This window comes from Pseudoliparis swirei, chromosome 23 (assembly GCF_029220125.1).
Source record: "Pseudoliparis swirei isolate HS2019 ecotype Mariana Trench chromosome 23, NWPU_hadal_v1, whole genome shotgun sequence".
Taxonomy (NCBI): Eukaryota; Metazoa; Chordata; class Actinopteri; order Perciformes; family Liparidae; genus Pseudoliparis; species Pseudoliparis swirei.
In genome coordinates, this window is record NC_079410.1 from 9,530,374 (window position 1) to 9,558,347 (window position 27,974).

Genomic DNA, 27,974 nt, shown 5'->3' on the forward strand with positions numbered 1-27,974 from the left:
CGTGCAATATCCATTTCAGGAAAGTGAAAAAAAGCAGTACACAACGAGATCAGATCTTAATTTATTAACCCATTCCAGGTAACTGATTAAAAACACACAAACACAAACTGTAACATCCAGCTTAAGCCATCTGTCCACCAAACATCTTTATTGGATCACATGAACAGGGAGAGCAGCAGGCAGAGAAGATCTCAGGTCTCTGGTTTTGCAAAAATCAATCTGGAAAATCAGGATTTTCATACAAAACCCATTAACTTAAAACAAGGAAAAAACAAAACAACAAAGATGTTCATCCTCTTTATTTCAGGATGTCACAGAACTCTGCGGGGGAGAAACATGTATTCAGTCAGATATTCCTATTAAGCACGACAGTATTCTCCACACGAGTCATTGTCAAACAATATTATGGTTAAGCACAATAGCTAAACAATCAACTCATTATTCGGTGTATTATTTAATACTGTTTTTATATGTGATTTTTTAAAGACTGCAGTTTCAGCACTAAGTCACGGACAGCTCCCCCTGCACAGGCGGCTCCTTTTTTCCATCTGCTATCGGCTTCTCCAAATGTTTTACATGCACCCACCTTCCATTCCAATCTTGCCATCTCCATCCTTATCGCCCGCAGCCATCAGCACCTTGGTCTCAGCCACAGTCAACTCTCTCGCCCCCGGAGAGAAGTTCTGAAGGAACAGCCTGATGGGTGCACAGAAAATATCGGCTCATATCATCATTGACTGTATATTTTCTGATGCCATTTTATTACCGTAGAGGCCTTTCTGAGCAATCCCCCTTCCCATAACTTACTCACCAGCCCTCCCCTCATATACTACTAAATTCATTCATCCAGAGACCCATCTGTGTCCTTGCTCAAGCACGTGAACCCCACACAGACGCATGATATCCTTACTTGAGCTCCTCCTCCTCAATGAATCCACTCTTGTCTTGGTCCAGGACCGTGAACACTTTATTTCTATCTGCCTCGGAGGAGCTGGTCAGTCCCACTTGAGCAAAGAACGACTTGAAGTCAAATGTGCCCGGAGCTGCATGGGAGACAGCCCAAGTGAGAAAAAGAGAGTAAGACAGATGTGGGAGTGAGAATTCTCAGTGTGAAAGCAAGAATTGTGAAGAACTGAATAGAGAGGTCACACTTACTCATTCACTCAGATGACTTTCATTCTCCCACCGATGACATTTACCAATAAACACCCTGTAGCACATCACTATCGGATGCCATTATAGGCGGTCCTATTATGCCATTGAAACATTCAAAGCACACTGAATATCGCTCAGGGGCCGAATGCAAACCTACATTTTAAAGCCCCTTTTTATCAAGCTGTTTGGAGAGCAACATTCTCATCTAGAATGAGTTACCCTCAAGTTAATCACAGTCATTCACTGAATAAGACTAACAGCCACAGAATGAGAGATTACAAGATTATTATTATTACAAGATCCTGAAATTTCCCGACTGTGGGACTAATAAAGGATTATCTTATCTTATCTTATCTTATTAAAACATATTCATTTTATATTTAAAGAAAAAGGATCCCTCACCTGAAGATAATTCGTATGATATGCCCACTTTAATAAAACATTTTAGTCCTTGAAATGAATCCTAAAAATACTATCTCCTTACAAACGTTCACAAGAATTAGACAACGCTTGCATGTTATTTTGCCTGAATCTTTGCTAACAGGAGGGTTCTCTTGAAAAAAGGGCATACGCATCTGAGGGGTAGTGCTGTGTCTGTGTTGTCATGCAAATATAATTGCTAGAGATGAATAATTAAGTGCTTTGGGAACTGAGGGCTGTCTAGCTTGTGTGATTGGGTCCTCTCTTTGTGAATGCTCAACGTAAAAAAAACCCACATTGGTATCTGGGTGGTGACTGCTCTCCTGCTACATGGCTGCCTGGTTACCTGCAAGGCTTCCGGTCCCCACTGTGAACAACGCCTCCTGGTCTCCCCAGTGGGACTGCATGGGATCTCACAAAGGATGTCTCTCTCTGCATTATGTGTATGGATTTATATTCACAAAGTGTAGAGTATGTGTTTTCGTGTGTCTCTCTGCGTGCAAGCGCGCCCATGCTGTCTGACTCACCTTGACAAGCCTGGACCGCAGCCTTGATGTCCTCGTCGCTTAGTATCCCTGAAAATGCCATGGTCCTCTGTAGCTGCCTGAGGGTTGTTAACACACATGTATGGAGGAAATGCAAGGTGACAGTAAATAAAATGTTTGAATATAACAGTCTCTGTCAGATAAAAATGTGTGTATAGACTAAAGCACAATCATTCCTCTATGAGTACTTTTTATATAAAAAATAATAAGCTGCTGAGTTGTACCTTTTATCAGTATCTGTGCTATTTTGACTGCAAGGTATAAACAGATTAACACAAGATTTCATCCAAAGAAACGTTTTCTTTTATCATATTGACATGATTTAAATCACGCTATTTTTTTACTAAATTAAGGAGAAAGTAGTTGCAACTTGAAGGAGCAAACTAAAAAATTTAAACTTACTTAAAAAAAAAAAAGATTCCCCACTATTTTAAATCAGAAGGATTGAGATGCTTCAAGGCACAGAATCACACATAAACGCTTACAATATCACGCAAACCATTGCCAAGCACATGCATTTGCTAAAAGCTTGATACTCACGGTGCTTCAGGTCAGGTTTGCACTGTTTGAGCCTTTGATGCGTAGATCTTTGCTTCTCGTCTCTTCTGCAGCTTCCTGATCCGGAGTGCAAGAAGCAACCCAACATATCTGTCCTCAAACCCATGGAGATTTCCCCCACGCCACAGAATGCCTCCTCCTCCTCCTCCTTCATCAGTTAATCAGAGCATATCATTTTCTCGCTCAAATTGTTGTGTAAACTTGCTGGCACAGTAAATAACAATGACACACCATTCTGATAACTAGCAATTATAAAGATTAATGTATTTTAACTGGTGACATTTTTCCCCCATATATTATTAATCTTTTAACTATCTACTGCCTTTACTGCTATTGCTATATCTATTGCTTGTACTATTGTTTATATTAATAGTAATAAGGAGTAATAAAATACAGAGGCAAATTTATTTAGATAAAGCAAAATATTTCATGAGATGAATGTGATAATTACATATTGTCTGTGTGAATTAAATTTGAGTTTTACATATGTATGATCATTTAAGAAAAAGAATAAAGAGACTATGTAAACAGATGAATATGCCGCTATCTTATTGTACGTCTTAGCTATACAACAAAGGGGAAATATGTGGTATTATCTTGTTAACACACATACAGAGTATTACAATAATTCAATGGTGATATATTCTTTATTACGGTTTTGTCATAAAAAATCAATTACCGTGTGCTACGGCTTGAAAGTAATTAAAAAGAAAAAAGATAGATAGAGGAATAGTCTTTAACTGAGATAAATAACAAGTTGACTCTGCAAGAGCATCTTTGGATATTTTTAGCTATTAAAACCATGCAAGAGTTTAATTTACTTGTATGCTTTGAGTATTTCACAATGTTTCCTGGTAAATCATATGCCCAGCAACATGTATATGAAAACAAAATAATGAAAATGAAAATCAATCATAAAGAGTCCATGGTCCATGCACTAGCTAGATTACCTTAATCACATATTAAATGCTGCTAGGCAGTTTATTGTTGGCCATAAAGCCAACAATTAACAGATATTGTAGACAAATCATGATTGCGTGCCTCACATGGTTGGCAAGTGACTCCATGTATAAAAGCTCTCTTCAGCTTTGATACACAGAACTGGATTTACATGCCTGATAATAAAGCTCGAAGCGGATTGGCTCTGCGTGCTTCACGGGAAGGTATTCTTCGTCGTGATTGGCTCGATCGCTTGTCAATCATTTGAGGTTGCACGCCTAATTTCGTGATGTGACGTCGTACAGGAACATGGCGCTTTGGTGGGTAGCCGTTTCATGACAGTCGGGGCTCTTGTCTAATTCTCTTTACCTGTGTTAATTGAAATAACACGAAGCTATAGACATCAAATATGAGACGTGGTCAAGGCCGAGCGCTCAGCTGCTTTCCATGGACACCGGAGCACTGACGTCTCGTCGCTGTGTCTGCTGTCGTCAGCTGAAACTGTTAGCATTGGCATGCTAGCTGAAGCTAGTTAGCTGTTGTGACAGTAAGTAGCTAACGCTAAACACAACACATATAATGCGTGTGTGTGTAGCCCACGCTGACGTTAAACTGGCTGTCCATGATTAGAACACGCGACTGGGCATCACAACACTCATTTATTGTTCAGGACGACGATTCCAAATAGCTGGCTAACCTTGTGTTAGCTAAGCCAGGAGGAGGATGAGGAGCCGCCGCGGAGACGTGTTGTTGCTGGCTGGTGGGATTCTCCTGTCGGCGGTTCGGCTGTCGGAAGCTGCCCCTCTTCAATATCCCCACGCCTCAGGTGAGCCAGCCGACTGTAGAGCTGAGACGCAGCTATTGTTTGTTTACTCGCTACTCCTGTCTGTGTAGCTGCTCAGCTAGCAAGTGTTTCTGCTAATCAGGAGCTAAAAGCTAACAACACAACAACTCTGCTGCATTTCCTGTAAAATACTGTTTCAGTGCATGGAGGTTACATATGTACCGACTGTTATTGTTTATTCGATAACACGGTTGACACGATTGTCACTGTTTCTGTCTTCATGGACAGGTGCACATGTGAACACCGCTTATGATGTAAAAGAATCAGCATGTCATCGTTAAAACACTCAAAACACTTTACAGTTGTCCTCCACCTGAGCTAAAAAGGTACTTATTATTCTTGTCTGAAGTTTCATTCTGACTGATGTTTAACTCAAATGAGTTTACCTCCAGGGAGCAGTGGTGTGTGTGTGAGTTAATGTAGTACAGCCTTGTGTGACTGCAGGGATAGACTTGTTAATCTGTCAGTGGGGTTGGTCCAGCCATTGACATTTAACCAAGTTTATGGGACAATGGACTGGCTCACCAGCATGGAAACACTGTTTCCTCATCACAAGTTGTGTCACAGGTGTGATCTTGTTATTTTTGGATGAATCAAAGTGTAGTCGTGGAAGGACACGGTTTGCCATAGTTTAATATGCCAGTGTGATGAAACGCATCACATGTTGATTCAGAGACTAATGTTCACGACGGAATTGCAGAACCAGGAGGAAATTGAATGTATGAAGCAATTTAATCTGTTTTACTTTGCGATACTATCTGAGTCTGCTGTTATGTAATTGATAGTTGACCAACCCAAAACTAATTTGTGACGATTCTGATGATCTTAGTACATTTCTACACATATATTTTGTTACAGATTCTCAGATATTAATATTGATTGAGTTTTTGAATCAAAAGAATTTTGATTCACTAATATATGGCACAGTAAATCAAGTAGATGAATCAACCACAAACAAAATCACTTGTTGCAGATCCTAAGTGGATAGATAGATGATTGATATATACTTTATTAATCCCCAAGGGGAAATTAGTTCTCTGCATTTAACCCATCCTTAGTTATTAAGGAGCAGTGGGCTGCAGTGATGCACCCGGGAAGCAACTGTGGGTTCAGTGCCTTGCTCAAGGACACTTCGACTTGCAACTAATGGGGAGAGCCGGGATCGAACTGACAACCTTGGGGTTGCAGGACGACCCCCTTACCCCACTGAGCTACATGTTGTATAGCACAGGGATGTTTCAGCATTTCACAATTTGTTGTTGTTGTTGCAGCTTTTCAAAGCAAGATGCTCACCGTGCTTCCTCGTGATACATTACAAGTTGAAGATGTAAATATGCTGCTTTCAGGGTTGGTAATGTGTAACCTTAACGCATTCCAATCTTATCGGCACCAGTTAATGATTGGCAACAACATTGTTTGCAAATTATACTACAGCTTGCTGAAAAGTTATCAATTATACAAGTATGCTTTTATTCCAACATGTTCTTTGCTCCACTTCCTGAATCATTTTTTCCCAGTGTGTCCAGATGTGATTCAGTTATGCTTCATTGGTAACATTTGACATTGTTATTATAGAGTGGGAGTGAGATCCCACTTCTAAGGACAGGAACTGGAAAGCCATTTGCAAAGCTGGTCTTCGAGTGACGTGCGGTCAAACATGAGCAACGGTGGAAAGTTAAGCTTTAACGAAAGTGTCAATGTTCCAACTGCAGTAACAGCCATGTGACCTTGGCCTGTTTGGTCTGTTAGTCAAGGTGGACGCGTTGGCCGTAACCTTCCAGTGCATTACTCTCATTGTGATGCAGTGATAACCACCACAGTGGGGATGCTGCTTCTACATGCTGTGGACCAGTCGATGAAGTGATGTTTTTATTGTTTTGACAGTAGTAATATGACTAATTTATAATTTAAAATGACAACACAATCCAATATGGATTCCTACGAGGGCATCCAAAAGTGTTGGCTCTGCATTTTGATCGATGAGGCGAAGTGCTTCTTATAACAGCCGGACAAATCCTAGTCAAATCCAAACACGGCAGCCAGACGGTGCCGTCCCTCATCCGGGACATCACCGAAAGTAACAGACATCCACTTGTGCAGACTGGTGGGTAAAATTTGCAAAAATGGGTCAGCGTGAATGCCTCCTGAAATATGCAGTGCGACCGAAATAAGAGATGGTGGCTCGCTGCCGTATTGGTCCCAAAAACTCATTGAGTCCATTGGTGGGGCCTGCCAAGTTATCACATGAACCCATGACTCGGATAAGGCTCAACTGAGAAGCACTGATTCCATCTGGCTGCCGCTGCAGCCTCTCTGGGCCGAGAACCCTGCTGTCCGGCTGGAACAGCGAGGCTGTTTGTATCAAAAAGCTGCCAACAATTACAGCCAATATTTTTCACAGGATTGTTGTGCAGTTAAGCCTCATTAAAGACATTTGGGGTTCTCTCTGAACGATTGCTCCAGTGCACCTTGTTTGCTATAATTGCAGATGCAGATAGTGTTTTGTGACAAATAGGCAGCGTGTGTAACACCCTGTTCTGTTTCTCCTGTGTTCCGTGTCTCCTCTGTCTCCTCTGTGGCTTCTCTGTCTTAATTGTTTAATTCCCTGCACCTGCCCTCAGCCACTCTTGTCTCGTTACTGTCTGATGTCGTACACCTGTTTCCCCCCCTATATATTGTGTCAGTCTTTCCCTTGTCTGCTGTCGGATTGTCGTCTCTAGTTCTGTGTCTTTTTCCCGTCGTCCTGTCTGTCGTATCTGATCCTGCCTGCCTGCCCTGACCGACGATCCTCTGCCTGCCCCTTTTGGACCTTGTTTTGCCTCATTAAAGAGTGCTTTTTTTGTTATTTATATTGCGTCCAGCCTGTCTCTCTGCGCCTGAGCCTCACCCCGTCACATGAACCTGACAGTGACATATTTTTGGATCTGACTCAAACAGGGCTGTACATTTAATTTGTTATCAATCAGCTCTCTCTTGGATTATAATGATGACGTATGTATTTATGACACAATCAGACTACGTGGTATCGGTGTTCTAATAGTTTGATCTGGTGGATGTGTAGTTTAGGGAAATATTTAAAACATTGGGAAGGTAAACACTTTTTCTTTTCAATTGGTCTTCTGCATGGCATCGTGGAACACCCGTCGGGGGTTTCCCTCTCTCTCCGTCTGAGAGAGGCTGTGCTGAGAGCAACCTGGGTGTCGTGGGGGGGGGGGGGTACTGGGCCGTCGCGTGCACGGCAACCGTACAGTAGTGCATGCAGTATTTACCGTTTCATGTTCTGAATGTTTATGCAGCTTTGATGCTTATCTAAGGCTGAGATAAGCTGTAGAGTATGCGTGGCTCTGTAACTCAGCAGTCCAACTAACAGCTGTCCAAATAGAGATTAAGGCCTACACTTGATTTCTTAATGTAAGCTAAGGTAAAACCTGTTGCTCTCACTGAAGGTCATGCATTTCTTTAACTTTTTATTTAGAAGGGAAAGCCGGACCGGTGACGTCTCTGGGACACCATCACGTCTTTCCCTTTTCTGGACCTATCATGACATTGTTTCTCTCCTCCAGCAAATGATCATTCTTCTGTTTTGCTCCCTGCATATATTTTCCTCTTCTTGTGTCATTTGTTGTAAAGTGTTGTGCAGTCTGTGGTTTTGATTGATGCTTGTTAAGCAGATTTAAGTTGTTAGGCCAGTGTCGGCTAGCAGTTGTCCACGTGTGCCTTCCGCTTATAACTGTAGCTCAGAGGAATTAAGTATAACCTTCAGCAGCCCATATACAGGACTGTCTCAGAAAATTAGAATATTGTGATAAAGTTCTTTATTTTCTGTAATGCAATTAAAAAAACAAAAATGTCATGCATTCTGGATTCATTACAAATCAACTGAAATATTGCAAGCCTTTTATTCTTTTAATATTGCTGATTATGGCTTACAGCTTAAGAAAACTCTAAAATCCTATCTCATAAAATTTTAATATTTCCTCAGACCAAGTAAAAAAAAAGATTTATAACAGCTGAGTGTTTGTCAAGGCTCAGGAAACCCTTGCAGGTGTTTCGAGTTAATTAGACAATTCAAGTGATTTGTTTAATACCCTACTAGTATACTTTTTCATGATATTCTAATATTTAGAGATAGGATATTTGAGTTTTCTTAAGCTGTAAGCCATAATCAGCAATATTAAAAGAATAAAAGGCTTGCAATATTTCAGTTGATTTGTAATGAATCCAGAATGCATGACATTTTTGTTTTTTAAATTGCATTACAGAAAATAAAGAACTTCATCACAATATTCTAATTTTCTGAGACAGTCCTGTATGTCTTGACAAGACCCACCCTCCGAATGATGAAGATGAATTGCTTTCATTTAACAGTTGCATCTACACAGCTTCATTTAGAGCTACATCGACGAGGCCGGTGTCCTGATGACGGGTCCATTTAATATTTAATTCCTTTTCTCATCAATATTTCAATGCAGACACGGGTTCTCTCTTATATTGTCTCGCAGAGATGAGAGATTTGTAGATATAATCCTGAGGAAACTTCCATTATTTAGAAATAAGGTAAAATATCAGTATTTTGTGTATTTCCACTTTTTCCACTTGGTATCACAGGATATCTGCCTTTACTTTCCCTAAAGGCCCGGTTACATGTGATGTCTTTGACCACGCTGTGTGTTTAGACCATAAGGAAAAAGACCAGGTTGGGCAATCCTTTCTATTTTTTATCGGTGATAGCTTGGCGTAATCTGGTAGCCATGAAATTAATCTCAATCATGGCTGAGATTTTAGAATCTAAAGTCTCAGCCATGATTGAGATTATTATATATTAGAGGTTAGATATGATCTAAAGTTTAGATCATATCTAATGCTCCTCGGGGAGATAAAGTGATTGCTGCTCATCTGGTCTGCCCCCCCGGATGTCCAACAGTTCGGTCAAGACATAAGTTGTAAGATCCGTGCTCCGCCGGTTGTTCGACTACTTTTCAGCCGCTGCAAGTTATTGCCTGTGTTTAATTACAAGGGAACCTTTGTTATTGTACCTTTTGGTGCTGGGGTTTGGCTAAAGTGCACAGCCAATGGTTTAGGCCATGTCTAAAAGCATTGTTTACACCTAAACACGACAGGCATCTACATTTTTTTTGGAGATCCCTGCAAATGGAAAAACATATCAACATCTTACACTCATTTGGTAACGAGTGTGACGGACCCATCCCAGTTTCTCTGCTCGCTTCGTACAGACACGGTTTCAATAAGGCAGAACACTCAGTTTAGATGCTCTCATTCCCATGCAGTGACATTTCTACTGAAAAAAAATCTGCATTGATATGAAATAGATCTATCAAAAAAGTAGCTTGAGATAACACCAATGTGCTGCTGGCTGCACTTATAGCTTTGATCAGTCCATAATTGTATGGTTGTGAAAACAACTCCTCAAGCAACCTAAATATAAATACAGATTACCATGGGTATTCAAAGAGATTTGTGGACATCAGAATTCAGAAAATAAGATTTTATTTTTACATTCCAGGACTAGACCAAGCATCTGCTGTCATCTGAAGCAGATTTGCATTCACCGTCCACACTATAATGCAAGGAATCTGGGAAAGCGCAGTGTATATATTGTAAAAAAACAGTTTGGAGTTCCAAAAGGCTTCATTCTTGTGTTAGTCAGACTCCCAAGTCAGTTTTTTCTCTCCTCCTAGAAGTAGGTTTGTAGTCTGGATGTATTCAGCACCCGCCTTCATCTGTCAGGAATGGTGTGGTCAGCAGAAGGACACTCGGTAGGTGTTGATTTCCCCTCCAGCAGAAAGGATGTACCTGACGAGCTACAACCAGTGGGAGACGTAATAAACACAGGAGGAAGAATGGGGACACGCATCTCACTATTCTTTACACACACACACACACACACACACACACACATGCTGAGATAACTTTATTACAATGTGATATGGCAAAAATCGAAATTGCATAATATTCCAAATCCACAAAATCCATGTAAGCATCAAGTGGGAGGGACTGACTTGAACGTCTTCCGACCGACAAAAGTGACTCCAACTCGTACCTTTCAAACGAGCGGGACATCCGCTGCACCGGAGCCCATTGTAACAGCGCTTTATCTATGTTAATTACAAGAATAGATCACAGGGGTGACCTTTACCAGTTACGGTGCTTTACGTGTGGGGCAGTCTGCAGAACAAGGATGTTGTTTGCACTCAAATGCAAAGCCTCCTGTGTGAATGTCAGTCAGCAGCAGCTGAGCAGCGCAGTGGGTGGGTTGCCAGGCTGCTGTCAGCCCTGACCATCGACCCGACTGCCGGGCCGGCAGCAGCTCCACCGGCGCAGACGTAACGCGTGCCGTCACCGCTGCTGCACCATCAGCTGCTCGGCAGCCAGGAGACGCCCCCACACCCGTCTCTCTGAATGGTGAGGGCTAGAGGTTGGAAGGTTTGGCCTGAAGAGCCACAATTATCACGTAATGTTTGCAGAAATTGTACACCTTTTAAAAAAATAGATATATATAATAATTTATATATCAATTATAAATAATTCACTGTGTTGACATTTTTTAACATCTTGCTCAGTGTTAAACTGCAGTGGAGTTGATGGCGCAATACGCTCTAGAAGTTGCATTTTAAGGAGCACTGCAGTCCGTTTGTGTTGTCGAGCTTTAATAAACCATTCTTGTAGGTGGATTGAGAAGAGAAGCCAGTGGAGCACTGCCGCGTGGTGTTACCGTCAAACAAACACACGTCTATGCTTGGATTGCTTGGTGCCGACTTTATACCGCCTCTTCATTCATTCCGAAATGATGCACAGCTGTGGGTGTGAATAATTCAGCATCGTTTCTGTTTTTCTCATTTCAGGTGAAAGCAAAGAGAACACGCTGCCCGTTTCTGTCTCCCTGTCCCTGCTGGTGTCGCTGACGGCACTTTTGGCCTTGGTGGTGTTGCTAGTGAACTGTGTGACCTGCTGCAAGGAGCGGGAGCTCAACTTCAAGGTGAGAGTCCCGGCAGGCGGGTAGTCAGATGGACTCGGCTCCACCTGCCCCCATGCGGGCCACACCTAATGAATACATGGAGTGGGCATCGATCATACGGGACAGTGTCTGTGAATTTAGGCTCTGTCGGTGAAATATATGCCCTGCCGTTTTGCGTTGTAGTCGAATGGCAAGCCGGTTCTGAATCCCTCTTGATTTGTGTCGATGTAGGAGTTTGAGGACCACTTTGACGATGAGATTGACTTCACTCCACCGGCAGAGGACACGCCTTCTATGCAGTCCCCAGCCGAGGTGTACACCCTCGCTGTGTCCCCTGTGGCCCTGCCTGGACCCCCACACCTCCAACCTCCTGTCTGTGTCACAGGTCAGACACATGCATACTTGCAGACAGTTTTAAATAGAAAAAAAAAATTTGTATAACTTTTTTTTCGATGAACATTTATGTTATATCACAATATATCATAGATCAACAAGTGAAACTTTTCCAAAACTCCAGATGAAACTTGTAAATGAGTACAGTCTTAATTAACATTGTTTTGTGGTCTGTTTCACAGAGGGATCCACCGGCTTCCAGGTAGCGCGTCACAGTCTCAGTTATATCCAAGAGATTGGCAACGGCTGGTTTGGTCAGGTAAGATTGTTTTTGTTAACTTCCGAAAAAAAAAGAAGTAAATGTTAAATTCGGGTTATGTTCGGTTTAACGCATTTATTCTATATGACCTTGACTAAAGGTTTTAAGCACAAATCATCTTCCCAATTTTTTCAATTATAATAGAATTTTTCCATTAAACTCACTGTACATTTGTTTGTAGCATATGTTGTGAATTAAACTATAGGACAGCTGCCTCATTACTTTCGCATTGAAAATGCGGAAGGTTATGTTTTGATCGCCGTGTATTTATTTCTTTATTTGTATGCGTGTTACTCGCATAACACAAAGTATTAAACCGAATCGCATGAAATTTGGTGGGATGATTGGTTATTATCCGGGGACCATTTGATTAGATTTTGGGATCGATCGGGTCAAAGGTCAAGGTCAATGTCATGAAAAGGTCAACATCTTTTCGAATCGCATGACATTTGGTGGGATGATTGGTTATTATCCGGGGACCACTTCATTAGATTTTGGGATCAATTGGGTCAAAGGTCAAGGTCATGAAAAGGTCAAAATCTTCTTTTTACCATAGCACGGTCAATTTTTATCCAATTGGCATGCAACTAATGCCAAAATGTTCATAATTCAATGCCCAATCTTGTGATATGCGAAGGTATGCGCTCTACCGAGTGCTCATTCTAGTTCAAATATGTTCCTGTGTTTTTTTTCCCCTGCTTTTTTCTGTTTCTCTCACATTAAGTCTGACATGTATTTATATTTGCTCTCCGAATAATTCTCATCGTGTGTAGTGGAGTACCCGTTCTTCCCCCATCTTGCCAATCTGTTGCCTTTTTCAACAGTTTTTCCTCTTTTTAATAATAACTTATACGGAGAGGCTTACATATTCTATGGCTGTTGTCTCTCTTGTTCATCCTAATGTATTGTCATGTACCAACAGGTCCTTCTGAGTGAAATCTACACTGATCCAGGAGGAGCCAGGGTGGTGGTGAAGGAGTTAAAAGCTAATGCAAGTGCCAAGGAGCAGAATGACTTCCTGCAGCAGGGGGATCCATACAGGTAAACAGACACACGTACAGGCTATTATTTTTAATCAGGTGATCTATAATCAAGATATTGAATATGTATAGGGCTGCAACAAACGGATTAAAATGAAGAATAATTTCTCGAATATTTAATGAGTTATTTTTATATGTAAATTGTCAGATTTTTTTAAAAACTGCAACAAATGTCCTGCTTTGTGCACAACTCTTTATTGTCATAGAGGAGAAACAAAATGTAATGTATTCATTTCTTTTTCTTAAATGTCTCGCGCAAATTATTCAATTATCAAAATAGTTGGTGATTAATTTAATAGTTTAAAACTTTACTTGCATACATTTTTTTCCTCTTTTTTACAGATATTATTTTAAAGTATTATTTCAAAGCTTATTGCAGTCCTCATTAGCATCAGTACCAACAGGCCTGTGTTATTTTGTCTATTCAGAGTGCTGCAGCACCAGAACATCCTCCAATGCCTGGGCCAGTGTGTTGAGGCCGTCCCCTTCTTACTTGTCTTTGAGTACTGTGAAATGGTGAGTCACCACATGCTCCTATACATGTTATTTAAAAGCACGCAATTCACCTTCAATCCCATTTTTTTATATACTAAATGTTGTTTATTGTGTATGACTCTACTTTAAAAGATATTCATGGGAATTAAATAAATCAGCCGTGTGCGATCCTATTTTTATTTTCTGCAAGCATTCCACCATTTAACAAGCAATGTCTGCACTAGTGTCAAGGAATGGAGAGATTCACTGCTCGCTACACTTGGAAGGCATCATTAATTGAGATATTTAAAAATGATCTCATGTCAACTTGTTCAAATTATCACAAATTCATCGGGCAAGACCTTTTTTTAAAATACTGCCCAGCAACCATCGCTGAGCTGCCCTGTGGAGCATCTGGATTTGAAGCCTGCTGTCTCAATCTGAACACATAGAAGTAGCTCAGTCATGGCAGCTGATTTATCTGTTATCTTTACCTTTTCTGTGTGTGCCTGACTGCTGGGAGCCCCCGGCCCCCCCCCCCCTCCTCCCGGCTCCCCTAATTCTGCCGAAGTTGCATAGCCGGTCTAACTAAGCCTCGGTCTTCTCACATTCCCACTTCACCCAGTAAAGGAACAGGCTCCATTTCCGCTCCTCTGGTGTCAGCTCCACCAGTTGCTGTGTTTGTACATTTTCATGGATTGCACATTGTGCGTGTTTCGAGACGGTCGAGTTCAGTGTAAACTAAACTGTTCCTGAAGAAACCTTTTGGGGGCCTAATGACGCATGCAAGCAGCCAAAAACGTCACCTAAAAATATACACCGTGTACCTCGGTGTCCGTTTGATTCAATAACCGGACAACCCGTAGCGATGGGGAGCACCGTAGCATTTTGCACCATGGAGGTGTTCATAACTTCTTGGTTACTTAATTAACCAAGAAATTATGAACACTTCACATTGTAATGCAGCACAACCTGTAATACTCACTCGGCAGTCAGAGATGTTGATTCAACATCCGTGACGAACAGATTGTGACGCAGCCTAATTTCACCCTCAAAACATACCGTGGAGTCAGAATTCAGAACACTTAAAATTAAATAGTCCCTGCATGTCACTTCTAGTCTGTAATCATTGCTACTGGTTGACTCATTGTTAGGTGTGTGTGTGTGTGTGTCAGCAGTATTTATGTTGATCTCGTGAGGGCGTATTAAATAGGAGCAACTAATTGTTGTTTACCTCATTCTTTAAAGCGAGTTTCTGCTAAATTGTTTCGCTGTCCGGTCTGTAGCTCGACTCGTAGATTGCTCTCGCGGTCTTTTTGTCCGCAGCTGTTTGCGCCTGCTTGACTTCCCGCCTCATACCAAGAGACAGAACGCCCTTTATGTGGTTACCATTAATACAAGGCGCGACATGAAGTTCAACGGCACAGTTGCTTCGGAGGGAAATGTCACATCCAGCCGGTGAAGTCCGTGTAACTTCTTAGTTGCTTGTGCAACATGGTGGCTTTTCATTTGAGCTGCGTTCCCGTTGCTCGTAGGAGAAAAGGAAATGCATTTCTGCTCCACCCCCACCTTCCCCTCCCATAAGTCTGACCTGATATTGTGTCCAGCGCGGTCCACTTTGTCTCGTCCCGCCAGACATTGCATAACGGCGTGACGGGGTATTGTCCAGCTGCCCGGGCCTGGCCGCTGTCCCAGCATTGTGGTCTTCCCCAGCCAGCTCTCGTAAAGCTTCCGACAGGAGATGGAAAGGACTCATCACAGGTGTATGCGAGTCATTTATATAAAGACCAGGTCCGGGTGAAGGTGATAATGTGTGAGGGTAGAACAACTGAGTGATGACTATTCTCGTTATCTCTGGCTGGATTAAGAGTTTTGAGGACTTCATCCAAGTGTGATTTTGTTTGGCACAATCCTTGATTCCTTTCCTTCAGCATCTCCCGTTCATGTTCCCTCTGCAGGGTGTAACATGAACTCCATGTCGAGGAACAGGCTTGAACCTGCTTTTCTGTCCTCTTACCACTTCAGGCCACGTCAATCATCCTCTAGATGTCGAAACACTAAATGTGACGGTGGACAAGATGAATCCCACAAAGCCACTGACTGTCCCTCTGTTAGCCGGGGACTGGTGGTGTTCCCCCCCGCCCTGTATCGCTTGTGCCGGTAAACCCCGACTCAAATTTTACACATCGGAATAAATCAAGCAACTGGTGCCGGGGCCTCAGAATGTCACATGCCAGAGTGAGTGACGGCTTCCAATGCATAGACCTTCTGCCCGATGCCGGGCTCAGACGTTAGGCAGACCCTTCTCTGGGTCAGGGTCTCGGTCGTGAGCCAGCTGACTCCTGGCTTTCAAAAGTTGTTGATCTCCGTCCTTTATTGCAGTTGTTAAAGCTAACGATCCTCGTAATGTTGTGGAAGGGCTCTCTTACCGTCATGCCGTTCGATTGCGTTAAACATTACTGGCTGCGCTCGGCCCATGGGCATGCCGAGTGTTATATTCCACCTTGTGGGTAAAGTTGTCTTTATGTGGTTTTGTCCTGTTTGACATCTGCAGACTATTGATGGTAACTCATTCTTTAAAATGTATTTAATTGCCGGTTACACACTTTGAGGTTACAAGAAAAACCTTCAATGGTCCACTTGCTTCATTTAGCTGCTAGTAACTAATTATTTGTGATGCCAAGTGTAAAGGAGGAATACGTATTGAGTCACTTACTTAACACTGACTTTTTCCTGCATTTTTTTCTACATTTTTACCTAACTTGATCATGTGATCGCTGAGCTCAGTACATTCTTGTTTATCCACGGGTCAGACACAAGGCCTAATTGTTTTGGCCTTTCACAATAAATGTTTCATTAGCAGCCCTGCATCCTCCCCCTGAAACTCAGACCTAATCACCTGCTGAGCAGCCATCACACATAAAGACGGGCAGACGGTATCACTTACCATACAGTGGATATAGCTCTCCTGTGAAGACTGCTTCTCAGAGATATGTGTGTAAATATGTGTGTTTGTGTGTGTGTGTGTTTGTGTGTGTGTGTACACGGCAGGGGTAAAAGTGGCGAACCATGCTGCTTTTGTAAGACGACTCGTCTAACTTAAGCTGCTGTGAGATAGCCCGGGATAAGAACACCTTCTGGAATCACAAACGTCACCGCTCCGTAACCGCATGTGATCTTTATATTTTCAACAGAAGCACCCGGCATATTCTGTCACTCCGGCGTGTGTACATTATGTTCTCAGTAAATCATTCCTCAGGGAGGTCCGTTCTGCGGGCTAATTGGGAGTCTGAAAGCCCACATAACTGAAGCAACCCTTTGCCCTCCACATTTAGGAAGTTGGAGTTAAATGTACTGTTCTCTCAAACGTCCACTGTCTCAAGTTAGGTGTGAACGACAACAGGTGTCCACTAAAGTTCCTGCACACAGCGGACTCCCTCGTTGTAGTTCAAACGTGCACCCCCTCATAAAGAGCCGCGTGGCTCTGTGATCTGAACAGAGGAGAACTCCTTGTTCAAGAGCTGCATTCTAGCGTAAGCCTCCATATCACCCTCTGACCATGTGTGTGAGCAGTGTGTTTAATGTGGTCAATCATCTCAAAGAGCCCGGTCCCGCTTTGCTCTCGGGACGCCTCGTTGTTTGCCCGACGCCCAAATGGACACCAGCGCAGCTTACCTCACTGACATGAGCCAAACTCCTTTATTTATAAATCTCTGTGACCCGGTATAGAGGTCCAATAAACAGTGATACCCTTATTTGGTCCTCTCCCACATCCGCAGTGAGAAGTGCTGAGGACACCAAAATGGGAGCGTCTGCTGCCCCCGTGTGGCGGTTTCTGGTCAATGCATTTGACCGACACCGCTTGCCCAATTCCTCCCGTTGCTAAAACACGAACACAAATCCCTCTGGATTGACTGGATGTTTCTGTGTGTTTTTTGCAGGGGGATCTGCGGGGCTATCTGTCTCAGCAGGACTGGCTGTTCAGAAATGCTGAGTTGCTGCAGCTGCAGAGGATGGCCTGTGAGATCGCTGCTGGTGTCACTCACCTTCACAAACACAACTTCCTGCACAGGTAGCGCATCAGAACTGCAACACTCGTGCAAGCTCACCGGTTTAAGACGCACTCAGCTGTGCGTCGGTCAAAGAATGTGGCTGCTGTTCATGGCGACGCCCACTGGTTCAGTCTCAGGCGCATTGCATTTCTATGTTTTATTTACGACTTGTATTTTGTGCTTTTCTGCCCCAGTTAAATGTATTAGATTAATAGTTGTCTGAATTGAATATATATTTAATGTCGATATAGTTCTCGTTACACTCTTTCTTGTATGTACTTTTAATCAGAATGGATAGGTGGTGATGTTTTGTTCTGTATGTACCTTTGTCTTCATCATTTGGACCGTGTCATTTAGCTTCATAAGTATTTAGATTTACTGACATTTCAGCATTTTAATATTGCGTCTTGCCAACACATAATACACATGCATACTGCATAATGTTTGAATCTAGATCAACACTAATAAACGTTCATTGTATAATGTAAATATATATATATATTTATATTTGTAATTTTTTTTTTACATTTTAAATTGTTATCGTAACTTTACTTGATATTTAATGTCATTAAACTCAAACCTCATAAAATAAGACTTGGGTTAACTTAGTTCTACTTGAGTGCTTACTGTCCAACCAGTGTCAGGAGTACCAGTGTTCTCCAAAAAAGGTGTGTGCAGCAGAGAGGCTGTATTTAATTTGTACCCCAGCGAGTACAGGACGTCAGGCTGCTAGTGGCCAACTGGGGGCAGAGGGTGTTGGGGTGGCTCGGGGTTACATACGATGCTCAGCTCATCGGCTCTATTTTGCATGCTCAGAATAAGCTCCGAGGGTTCCAATAACACAGCTCCCATGCATAGCCACAGTGTCAGCTGTCTGCTGCCAGAGGGATATGATGAGTCTGCTCTTTGCTTGTAAAAGATAGCCTCATATTGGGCGTTGTGTTTTTAATCCTTGTTACAACTCAAAGGGAGTTCGATATGCCCCCAGCCCCCATGCAGACAAATTTAATTTGCAATCATAAAAATATTTCCGTGGTACTTTAGTTCAGATCCTACAAAAGAAAATGTGAACGATGAGTTCAGCCACAAGCTGGCGAAACTGAATGAGCAGCTCCGCAGACACAAAACCCTCAGGGTTCAAGTGCTGTGTGGGCCGACATCCAAAGCTGAAACCTCAGCCGTGTAACCATTCACGGGTGAGAACGGGGCTGCCAAACGTCTTGATATATTCTCATTCAGAAATTGTGAAAAGTGGTTTTATTTGCACCCATGGTTTAGGGATTGCTCGACATATATTTTCAGTAAAAGTACTGCTATGTTTGCTCCTTTTGAGACCACCGCCACGCTGCGTATCGGGCCCGAAGCCAACAGCAGAGCAACTGGCAAGTTTAAAATAAATCTGCATTTATCTTACAGAGTTTTCAGTTGGTCTGACAGTTGAAAGTGCAAATTAACTGCCAAACATATGTCTGCTTAACCCTCCTGTCGCCTTAGGGTCATTTTGACCCGATTCAATGTTTCACCCTCCTGTTACCTTTATATTTACTAACATATTTTACCCTTTGGGTTCAATTTGACGCCAGCAATTAAAACCTCCAAATTATTATTATTATTAATATTTTTTTCCAAGTGTGAGGAGGCACTTTTTTGTTGTTGTTGATCAAAAGAAGAACACCATTGAACATTGAACATGGAATAAATTAATCCTAGGCAGCGTCACAAAATATTTCTGTTTCCCTCTAGAAACTATTTATTTCTGCTGTGCCGTCTTTTTTTTCTTCATAATAAGTGAATATGTTTTTGTACTTGTGGATTTGTGTTAGTTAATCCCTCCTCATGCTATTTTCTATGCTCCCATAGTGATTTGGCTCTGAGGAACTGCTACCTCACTGGAGATCTTACTGTCAAAGTGGGAGACTATGGAATCGGACCCTACAGATACAAAGTAAGCCAAAACCTCAGTTTTAGATATTTTCAACAAAGTTTTAGTCAATAACTGTATGTAACTACGAAGACCAATACGTTTTATTCCAAAATGGACATGCTCCAATTGGGTTGGGAATTAATCTTTTTTTTATAAAGTCCAATGGTGGTTACTCAAGATCTTCGATAGGCGGGGGGTGGGAGGAGTAGCAGGATGTGGGTGGAGTTGGGTCACAGCACGCCAGTCCGACACACTGCAGTAATCCTACCTTTATTTCATCAGAAAATGTAGCCTGCTAAATGTCCTTAAACTCTTCATGTTAATGAGAGTTTAAAAAGAGCTTTAATTGATCAAAATCAACAATCTAGTTCCAATGGATCAGAACGTATCCGCTGTGTGCTTCAGTCTGTTTATTTGTTGTGCAGCCAGCTCCAGACGACCGTCTCACAGAAAATAAATATATTTCTCTATTGGAGGCTGTGTAGGTGTTGATTAATAGCATGTTTCACTGAAGATTGATGGTTGTCTTGTCTTGTAACTGGACACGCTGTTATGTCCCAAGGCAGTTCTGTCTGCCACATTCCCAAAATACTGCTTATCCGTCAGTTTGTCTGTCTGAATTTAATACTGGGAGATAAGGTCACCCTGTAAATCTATTTCTGTAAAGAAAGGGAGAGGCAAAGGGACAGGGCACAAACAGTCAAATGGCTCCGGTTGCAGAGCGCTGTCGAGTGAGCTTTTGCGTTACTTGGAGTAATCTAGAATGTTCCAGTTTGTAAAAAAAAAAGCAAATATCGTGTGATTTGATTTTACTATGTTACTATAGGAGGATTACATCATCACAGAGGATGATGTGTTTGCACCCCTCCGCTGGTTGGCTCCTGAGCTGGTGGGCGAGCGCCACGGGGGAGTGATCACTATGGAGCAGACCAAGCCCAGCAATGTGTGGTAAGCACCACACTGACCAGCGCTTCACTGACACGAGAGGACATTAAAAACATGTTTAAACCCATCATCATAATTACTGAGTAAATACGAATTTCATCCAAATTCATTTACAATCTTTCCATTCAAGGGCCCCCGAGAGAGAATATATATTTCAGTATACATGAAATGTCGTATATTTGGAATAAGACAATGAATTGCTCTGTAGTCCACCTCTGGATGGTTGCTGAGGAAGATGAGTCCTTCCTGTAAATACAAAGGCTTGGAACGACCAAACAATCTGGATCATTTCCAGAAGAGGGAGTGAAGATACTGAGACGACACCAACTCAGCATCTCTTCACACGGCACCGCCTTTTCCGCCACTCCCAGATTTCACGGCTCATTGCCCAAAAACGCATTTTGGTGAAAGAATGCCGCAGAGCCACGCCGGGTAGTTTTAGAATATAGAATAGAATATACACTTTTATTAATCCCCAAGGGGAAATTAGTTCTCTGCATTTAACCCATCCTTAGTTATTAAGGAGCAGTGGGCTGCGGTGAAGCGCCCGGGAAGCAACTGGGGGTTCAGTGCCTTGCTCAAGGACACTTCGACTTGCAACTAATGGGGAGAGCGGGGATCGAACCCACAACCATGCGGTTGCAGGACGGCCCTCTTACCCCACTGAGCTAAAGCCGTCACAAGAGACAGATTTTCCGCCTGAATAAAAACGTGTTGACATTCAGAATGTTCCCCGACTCGCTTTTGTTTATATGTGGCTCTTACTGTCAAAGCTGCTTGTGAAATAATTACATTTATTTACATTTTCAGTCATGTGCGGTGAGTTAGGGTGTTCATAACGGTGGTTTAGGGTCAAGAGGTCAAGTTCTTTTGCTCAATTCAAATTGCACAAGATAACTTTTGTCCTGCAGTGAAATCCAACAGTTATTTTGTCCTCTATTCTTAGGGCCTTGGGAGTCACGTTGTGGGAGCTCTTTGAGAACACTGTCCAGCCGTACCCACATCTTACTGACCGGGAGGTTCTCAACCATGTGATCAAGGATCAACAAGTCAAACTCTTTAAGTCCCAGCTGGAGCTCCCTTATTCCGACAGATGGTGAGTTTTTGGAATCGGCCCATTGGCACAAATTTAATACAACTAGAACTGTAAGCTTCTGTTTATGTACGTTTGGCCATTAAACGGATGTCTGCTCTTGTTCCTGCAGGCATGAGGTCCTGCAGTTCTGCTGGCTGTCTCCAGACAAGCGGGCCACAGCAGAGGAAGTGCACCGTTTGCTTATCTACCTGCGCATGCAAGGCCAGAAGGACGTCGAAGAAGACTTCGATCAACGCTGGGATGCCCTCAAGCCGAACCCTTCCACGCGGCAGACCACCGTTAGCCACTCGTCGTACCCGATCTTGGAACAGTTTGCCGACGACGCCCTGCGACAAGAGATCGACGAAGTTCTTACCGTCACGGAAACGAGCAAAGGCCTCAGCTTTGAGTATGTTTGGGAGGCAGCCAAGCACGACCACTACGAAGGCAGCCACGGGCGCTCGGGCATGGACACGACGTTGAACTATCACAGCATGTTCTTTCCCGTCTCCAGTGAAGACATCCAGGCCCATTTCCCTGATCCGGTTGCCGGAGCAGCGGGCACAAAAAGTGGCAGCGCTCCTTCAGGAATTCCTGGAATTCTACCAGTGTTTGATGTACAGAAGCCATCCAATGGCAATGAATACTACATCCAACTAGAAGAACCAGGGGAGAGCAATGTTGGGGAGGATAGGAATAGAGGGCCAGACATGGACTTCAGTTCAGGCCGGCAAGACTTTGTTGTCCTCCAAGATGTCCGTCTGGATGAGTCGAGCACCGATGCTGATTTCTTCCACCAAAGTATTGACTCCAAGGATTCCTATTTACCAGACAGCCATATCTGGTCGTCTCTTGAAAACGACAGTCCGTACCACGCCAACATTTTCACTGACTGGGTGTCCAAACAAGAGGACTCTCCTTCCTGGAGACAGAGTTTTATGGAGCTTCCAGAGCGCAATGGGAACCCTTTCCTCGAAGGTGCACCTTTAGACGTCCAGGAGGTGGATATCGATAAGAGCAATGGGGATTCCTTTTTCGGGGACTGTTCAGAAGCCTCTTACATGGCGGGTTCTGTGCAAGAGGGGGAGACCACCGATGAGAAGAGGCTATCTGATAACTTTATGTTTCTCAAAGACCGCAGCCTGATGAAAGACAGATCCGGTTTCTCTAGTCCTCAGGAGAACTTTCTTCTCCCTGGTCGATCCCACGAACCAGAGGAACGGTTCAAAATGAGTTCTTGGGACAACATTGAGAATTTAGGTGGCTTAATCTCAGCAGACAATTATTTAAAACCTTCAGCAAGGAGCACATCCTCAAGACAGGAACTTTCCGACTCTCCCAGTATCGGCTCGTGGGAGCTATGTCCATCGCTGGTTGAAAATAAAACACTGGTGCCTTTCATTACGGTGGACACAGAAGAGAACGCGAGCAACCAGCTGCCAGTTAGAAATAGTTCTTCCACAGAAGACCTCGGTCTGATGCAATCCTCTGACCGAGGTGCCGACTCCGGTTTTGATTCTACCTCGAAGAGGTTTGATGTGATCGTCGGTCAAACTGACGGCCACGCCCCTGCAATCTCTGAAAGTGCCACTACAGACTCATTGTGCACAGATGCCAAAATCCCCAGCCTTGAAGGAGACCTTAGAACCTCTCAGAATAATGTTCCGCTCATAGAAAGTCAAACGTCTGAAAACCTGCAGGTCCAAGCGTCGTCCTCGGACAACGGACACAGTGAAGACGTCACGAGCAACGATCTGCTGAGTGAGCTGATTGAGGACGCAGATACCGAACTGGAAAGCGCTCTTTCTGACCACGAAGAGTCCTTCATGGACACGGATGCACATCCTGTTGTCAGATCCTCTCTGCTGGTCTCTCGGTCTCTGGACCAGGTCAGCCAGGACAGTTTGCTGGAGGACAGCATGTCCACCACTCTTCCAACTGTAGATAATTCAGCCGAGACCCCCGACTCTTTAGACTCTCTCGACATCCACAGGCTCGGCGAGCAAGGAGACGAGCTGAACGCTCAAACAGCCCAACACAAACTCCAGCCTCCCTACAAAATATCCGACAGTGGGTACGAGACGGAGAACCTGGAGTCTCCAGAGTGGAACTCTCAGCCGAATGTTAAAGACGATTCTCCTGTCAAAAATGGCTTGAGTGTGGCCGAAGAAGAAGAAGAGGAGGAGGAGGAGGAGGAGGAGGAGACGGGGGAGCTCACAGCTGCGAAAAATCTGGTTACACCAGAAATCATCGTCTCTGAAGTCGAGGGTGTGCTGGATTCTCCCAGCGAGGAGCAGCAAGCAGCTCCTGAAGCTCCTGCGGAGGAGGAGCCCTCCATGGCCAGTAACTACAGAGACTCCGCCTATTTCTCAGACAATGAATCGGAACCCGAGAAGAAGTCTGAAGAATCGGTCGCGGGAGGTTCGGGGGAAGTCACGTGTCTGAGGAACTCGACTGAGGTGTCCGGCGAGGCCGCCGGAGGTCCGACACTGGAGGTCAACGTGGAGAGGGACGCCGATTCTTTGGTTACCCGGCGCGAATCTTCCGTAGCACAAACTGATGAAGCGCCGCATGCGGGGCGGGGCGTGTTCTCGGATGCGGATTCCGATGTCGCAGGACGGCGCGAGGCGGAGGCGACGACGTCTCCCAACGGTCCCAATGAAGACGTAAACAAACCCGAGTCGCTCCATGATGTCACACTTCCTGATCAATCGGAGGAGCGAGAAACCTCCACTCGACTCCTCCCCCCGCTTCCCGTTGCCGCCCCTCCTCAGCCAGCGCCGGAGAGCTCGGGTCACGCCAAGCTCACCAGGACCTACGCGAGCGACGGACATAAAATCAAAGAGCCGGGCATGGAGGGGCGTTTCCTGGGGAGGCGCGACGACGACGAGGATGACGTAGACGCCGACGAGGAGGACGAGAACAGCGACGACTCGGACGACGACGCCCGCGGGTACCGGCTCCACAGCTCCAGTTCGGAGAGCGAGGACGAGACGGAGCACACGGTGCCGCTCGTCGTCTCCGATGACAGCCGCGCCAAGAGCCTGAAGAGCTCGTTGAAACCCACCGCGCTCAACGGCCAGGCGTCCTCGGCCCCTGCGAGCCGCAACTCTGATCACTCCAGACGAGCCGTGTCCTTCTTCGACGACGTCACCGTCTACCTGTTTGACCAGGTACGGTCTCCGTTGTTGTGGTGTGATAAGTGTAACGCATAAGACGCATTGTTGTGGCCATTCTGATTAACGTCCAACTCCTCCTGGTGTAGGAGACCCCCACCAAGGAGCTGGGTGACCACTCCTCAGGCTCACACAATCGGGCTCCAGAGTTCAGCAGCCCAGTGCCCGGTGCCAGCTACCTGCACCGGTTCAACTCTGAAAGCTCCACTGATGAAGAGGGTAATGACAAACAAACAAACAAACACTAAATAGAGAAGCAGCGTTTGCCAACTGTCTTTACATTCCGCGCCCTGACTGGTTCCTGAAACCCCCGCAGGTGGTGGTTTTGAGTGGGATGACGATTTCTCCCTGACGCCCGCCTTCCCGGCCAAGACGGACAAAGGCCCCGTATCCAAGACGATGTCGCGCTTCTCCTCCTCGCCGCCCGCGGCGGGCCGCGTGCTCGAGCCCAGCTGGTCCGGCTCCTCAAACTACTCCCGTTTCTCCATCTCTCCGGCCAGCATCGCCAGCTTCTCCCTGACGCATCTCACCGACTCTGACATCGAACAAGGAGGCAAGTGGCACCAGACCTGCTCGGGGATTTACACGGGCTTAAAGGAACAGTCCCACATTGTGGGCGTATGCCAGGAGTTCGATAAGAAGATGGACACCACTCCCATCTGTGTAGAGTTGATATAAAGCTATGACTCTGAGAAGGTTAGCTTAGCATAGGCTACAGGGACCAACGGCATACAAAGAAATGGCCCGTCCCGTAACTCGCTGTCATTCCACAAGATGTTATTTTTACTTTTTCACAAATATAATTAACGTGATCTACGGTGTTAGTTAGTTAACTAGTTTTAGACGTGGATTTAATTTGCCTTTTGGACAAACATAACTAGCTTGTTCCAGTCTAAGCTAAAATACAAATAATTATAAAATGTCAAACTATTTCTTTAAAACTAGTTAATTTTCATTGCATTTTTAATCTCTTCATATACCTTTCTTGGTGAAAATGTATGAAGATATTATTTAATTCGACTATATTACATCAATGTATATCAATATTCTGTCCCAAGCTCATGTTCCCGTTTGAGTCGTATTTAAAGTCTCCTCCTCCTCTTCTTGTGTTCCACCTCAGGAAGCAGTGAAGATGGAGAGAAGGACTAGTGATGTCTCACCATCACACCTTTGAAAAATGAACCTAAACTCGCACTTTTTAACAATGGAGACCAGCTGAATACGGACGTGTGATGCGGTGTGTGGGGCTCGCCGTGGATGCAGAACTCGGGCAGAGCGGCTCCTTTCCTACGCCGAGATGTCCACCAGAACAACGACTCTCGGCCAATCAGACGGCCGTGGCCCCGCCCCCGCCTGAGCCGCATCACCTCTCCGGCTGCATCGTCAGTGTGTGGTTTGAATCCAGTGCAATTCCACTTGGGGGAGGAAGAAAAAGAAAAAAAGAGTTTCTAAATGTTTGCTTTAAAGACTTTATCATGCGCATTCCAGGTGTTTGGCTGCTTCTTTTTGTCGTGTGTCCAAGTGCACTCATTCTCCAGGACTTTCACCAAAAAAAGAAGAAGAAAAAAAGAGACTTTTTATGCTCTGAATTCAACACACTGGGCTGGCAACACTCGTCACTACAGCCAAATAGGAATAAGCTCTTTGATTTCATTCAGACCTAAAACTGAAGACGTTAATTCATTTTGCTCTTTCGTGTTGTGCGATTATTTTTCAGAGGTTGCCTCTTCTGGAAAAATGATTGTTTTTTTTCGTAACCTCATCAGGTGTTTTATGTGTCACACTCTCCTGATTGGAGAGAAGCTGTGTGTGGTATCCTTCTGTACAGCATTTGAAGAAGAAGGGTTTAAATGTACCGTATCTAGAAGAAAAACAACCCTGATCCCCAGACGTGAAACACTGAGTGTTCCTTTATTTATGCTTTAAAGTAACGTTGCAGTGAGTAGTTATGTTGTTGAGACGGCCCAGGAGGAACGGTTGGCGGTATTGGACGAGGGTCGACGTGTCGATCCTCACACGGTCGATTCAAGTGAAATACAGAAACACGAAAGACAAGTTATTCATTTTGTAACGCTTCATTTTATGCTCTGAAATGTGCCGGACGTTGCTCTGATGGTTTGGACTACTTGTCACCGGGTCTTTCTCGCGGTGCCTGTGATGCTGTAAAGACGCATTTACGATCACTGCTGACGAATCACACGCTTCGTGAGATTGTAAAAAAAAAGAAGAAGAAAAGAAAAGTGTGATTTTATTTTTAAATGTCAGAATGAAGAAAAGTTGATGAGCCGTTTGTCAACAAATGTGCAATGAATTTAGTTAATTAGTTGAAATTTGAGTTTGTAAGACGACGCGGCGGCATTTCTTCAGTAAAGTGCAGAGGGACGTAAAGCTTCACCACTAGAACAAACGGCACTGCTGCTTTCACCGTGTCACGGACAGTTTTCTGCCTTTTTTTATTTAATTTTCTTATTTAAATCTTTTTTTAAAACTTTGTGTCAAACTTAATTAACCGGTTCACATGGCATTTTCTTCCATTCAGGACCCCTCGTCCTGTTGCATTGTGTGTGTGAGAGCATAATGCAAACTGTTATGGATCCAGATATGCTTTCCCTCCAGGGTTTTCATGTACAGCTATAAAACAACGACCTGTAGGTTCTGCAGTTCCTGTCTGGTGGCGTCGCCGCTGACCGGCTGCACTTCCTGTCGGCTCGCGTCCATCTCCACACAGAGGACACTGCATTGTAGATAATGTGAACCTCTGTTAAAACCAGCAGCCTGTGTTTCAGTGAAACTTGAACATTTATTTAAGAAAATCTTGTTTTTATTTGACTACAGTATACATTTGCTTAATCTTGCACATTTGAGAAATGTAACTTAATGTTGAACTGTACTGATGTGTGTAAATGTAATTTTTATTTGATTTTGTGTCTGTAAATGGGAAATGATGTAAGTCGAGTTGTAGGTATGAGGTTTCATTTTGTAACGTAAAGCTGAGTTGATCAGAGGAACATATCACAGGCGTCGGCTCAAAGCAGTTAAATTAAGACACAAAAGCAGATGTGAATTCATTGTCCTTTAAACTTGTAGATTTCAAAAATATTTTTACTTCATATTTATCATGCTTAGTGTAATTGAATGAAATGTTTATAATTACATTGTTTATTATGAAAATAAATTCAAATGAACTTCTAATTCAGAC

General features: G+C 43.8%; 2 protein-coding genes and 1 long non-coding RNA gene across 3 annotated transcripts; 1 reads left to right on the forward strand and 2 right to left on the reverse strand.

The window, feature by feature from the left end:
- Positions 1 to 48: 48 nt before the first annotated feature.
- On the reverse strand, positions 49 to 4,404 carry LOC130189316 (parvalbumin beta-like). The gene is made up of 6 exons (XM_056408103.1): positions 4,315 to 4,404; positions 2,661 to 2,826; positions 2,103 to 2,179; positions 911 to 1,043; positions 587 to 696; positions 49 to 321 (listed from the first exon to the last, which is right to left on the reverse strand). Exons 3-6 carry the CDS (start codon positions 2,161 to 2,163, stop codon positions 299 to 301), a joined length of 327 nt encoding a protein of 108 aa, XP_056264078.1. The 5' UTR covers positions 2,164 to 2,179; positions 2,661 to 2,826; positions 4,315 to 4,404; the 3' UTR covers positions 49 to 298.
- lmtk2 (lemur tyrosine kinase 2) lies at positions 3,902 to 27,967 on the forward strand. The gene is made up of 14 exons (XM_056408098.1): positions 3,902 to 4,164; positions 4,288 to 4,443; positions 11,325 to 11,458; positions 11,669 to 11,822; positions 12,013 to 12,089; positions 13,012 to 13,130; positions 13,558 to 13,645; positions 17,545 to 17,675; positions 19,516 to 19,600; positions 20,406 to 20,527; positions 21,471 to 21,620; positions 21,730 to 24,772; positions 24,865 to 24,994; positions 25,092 to 27,967. Exons 2-14 carry the CDS (start codon positions 4,341 to 4,343, stop codon positions 25,451 to 25,453), a joined length of 4,698 nt encoding a protein of 1,565 aa, XP_056264073.1. The 5' UTR covers positions 3,902 to 4,164; positions 4,288 to 4,340; the 3' UTR covers positions 25,454 to 27,967.
- Positions 9,953 to 15,533, reverse strand: LOC130189317 (uncharacterized). Its single transcript, XR_008830752.1, has 2 exons — positions 15,195 to 15,533; positions 9,953 to 10,283 (listed from the first exon to the last, which is right to left on the reverse strand). It is a non-coding gene; the product is annotated as an uncharacterized LOC130189317 (long non-coding RNA).
- Positions 27,968 to 27,974: the final 7 nt, after the last annotated feature.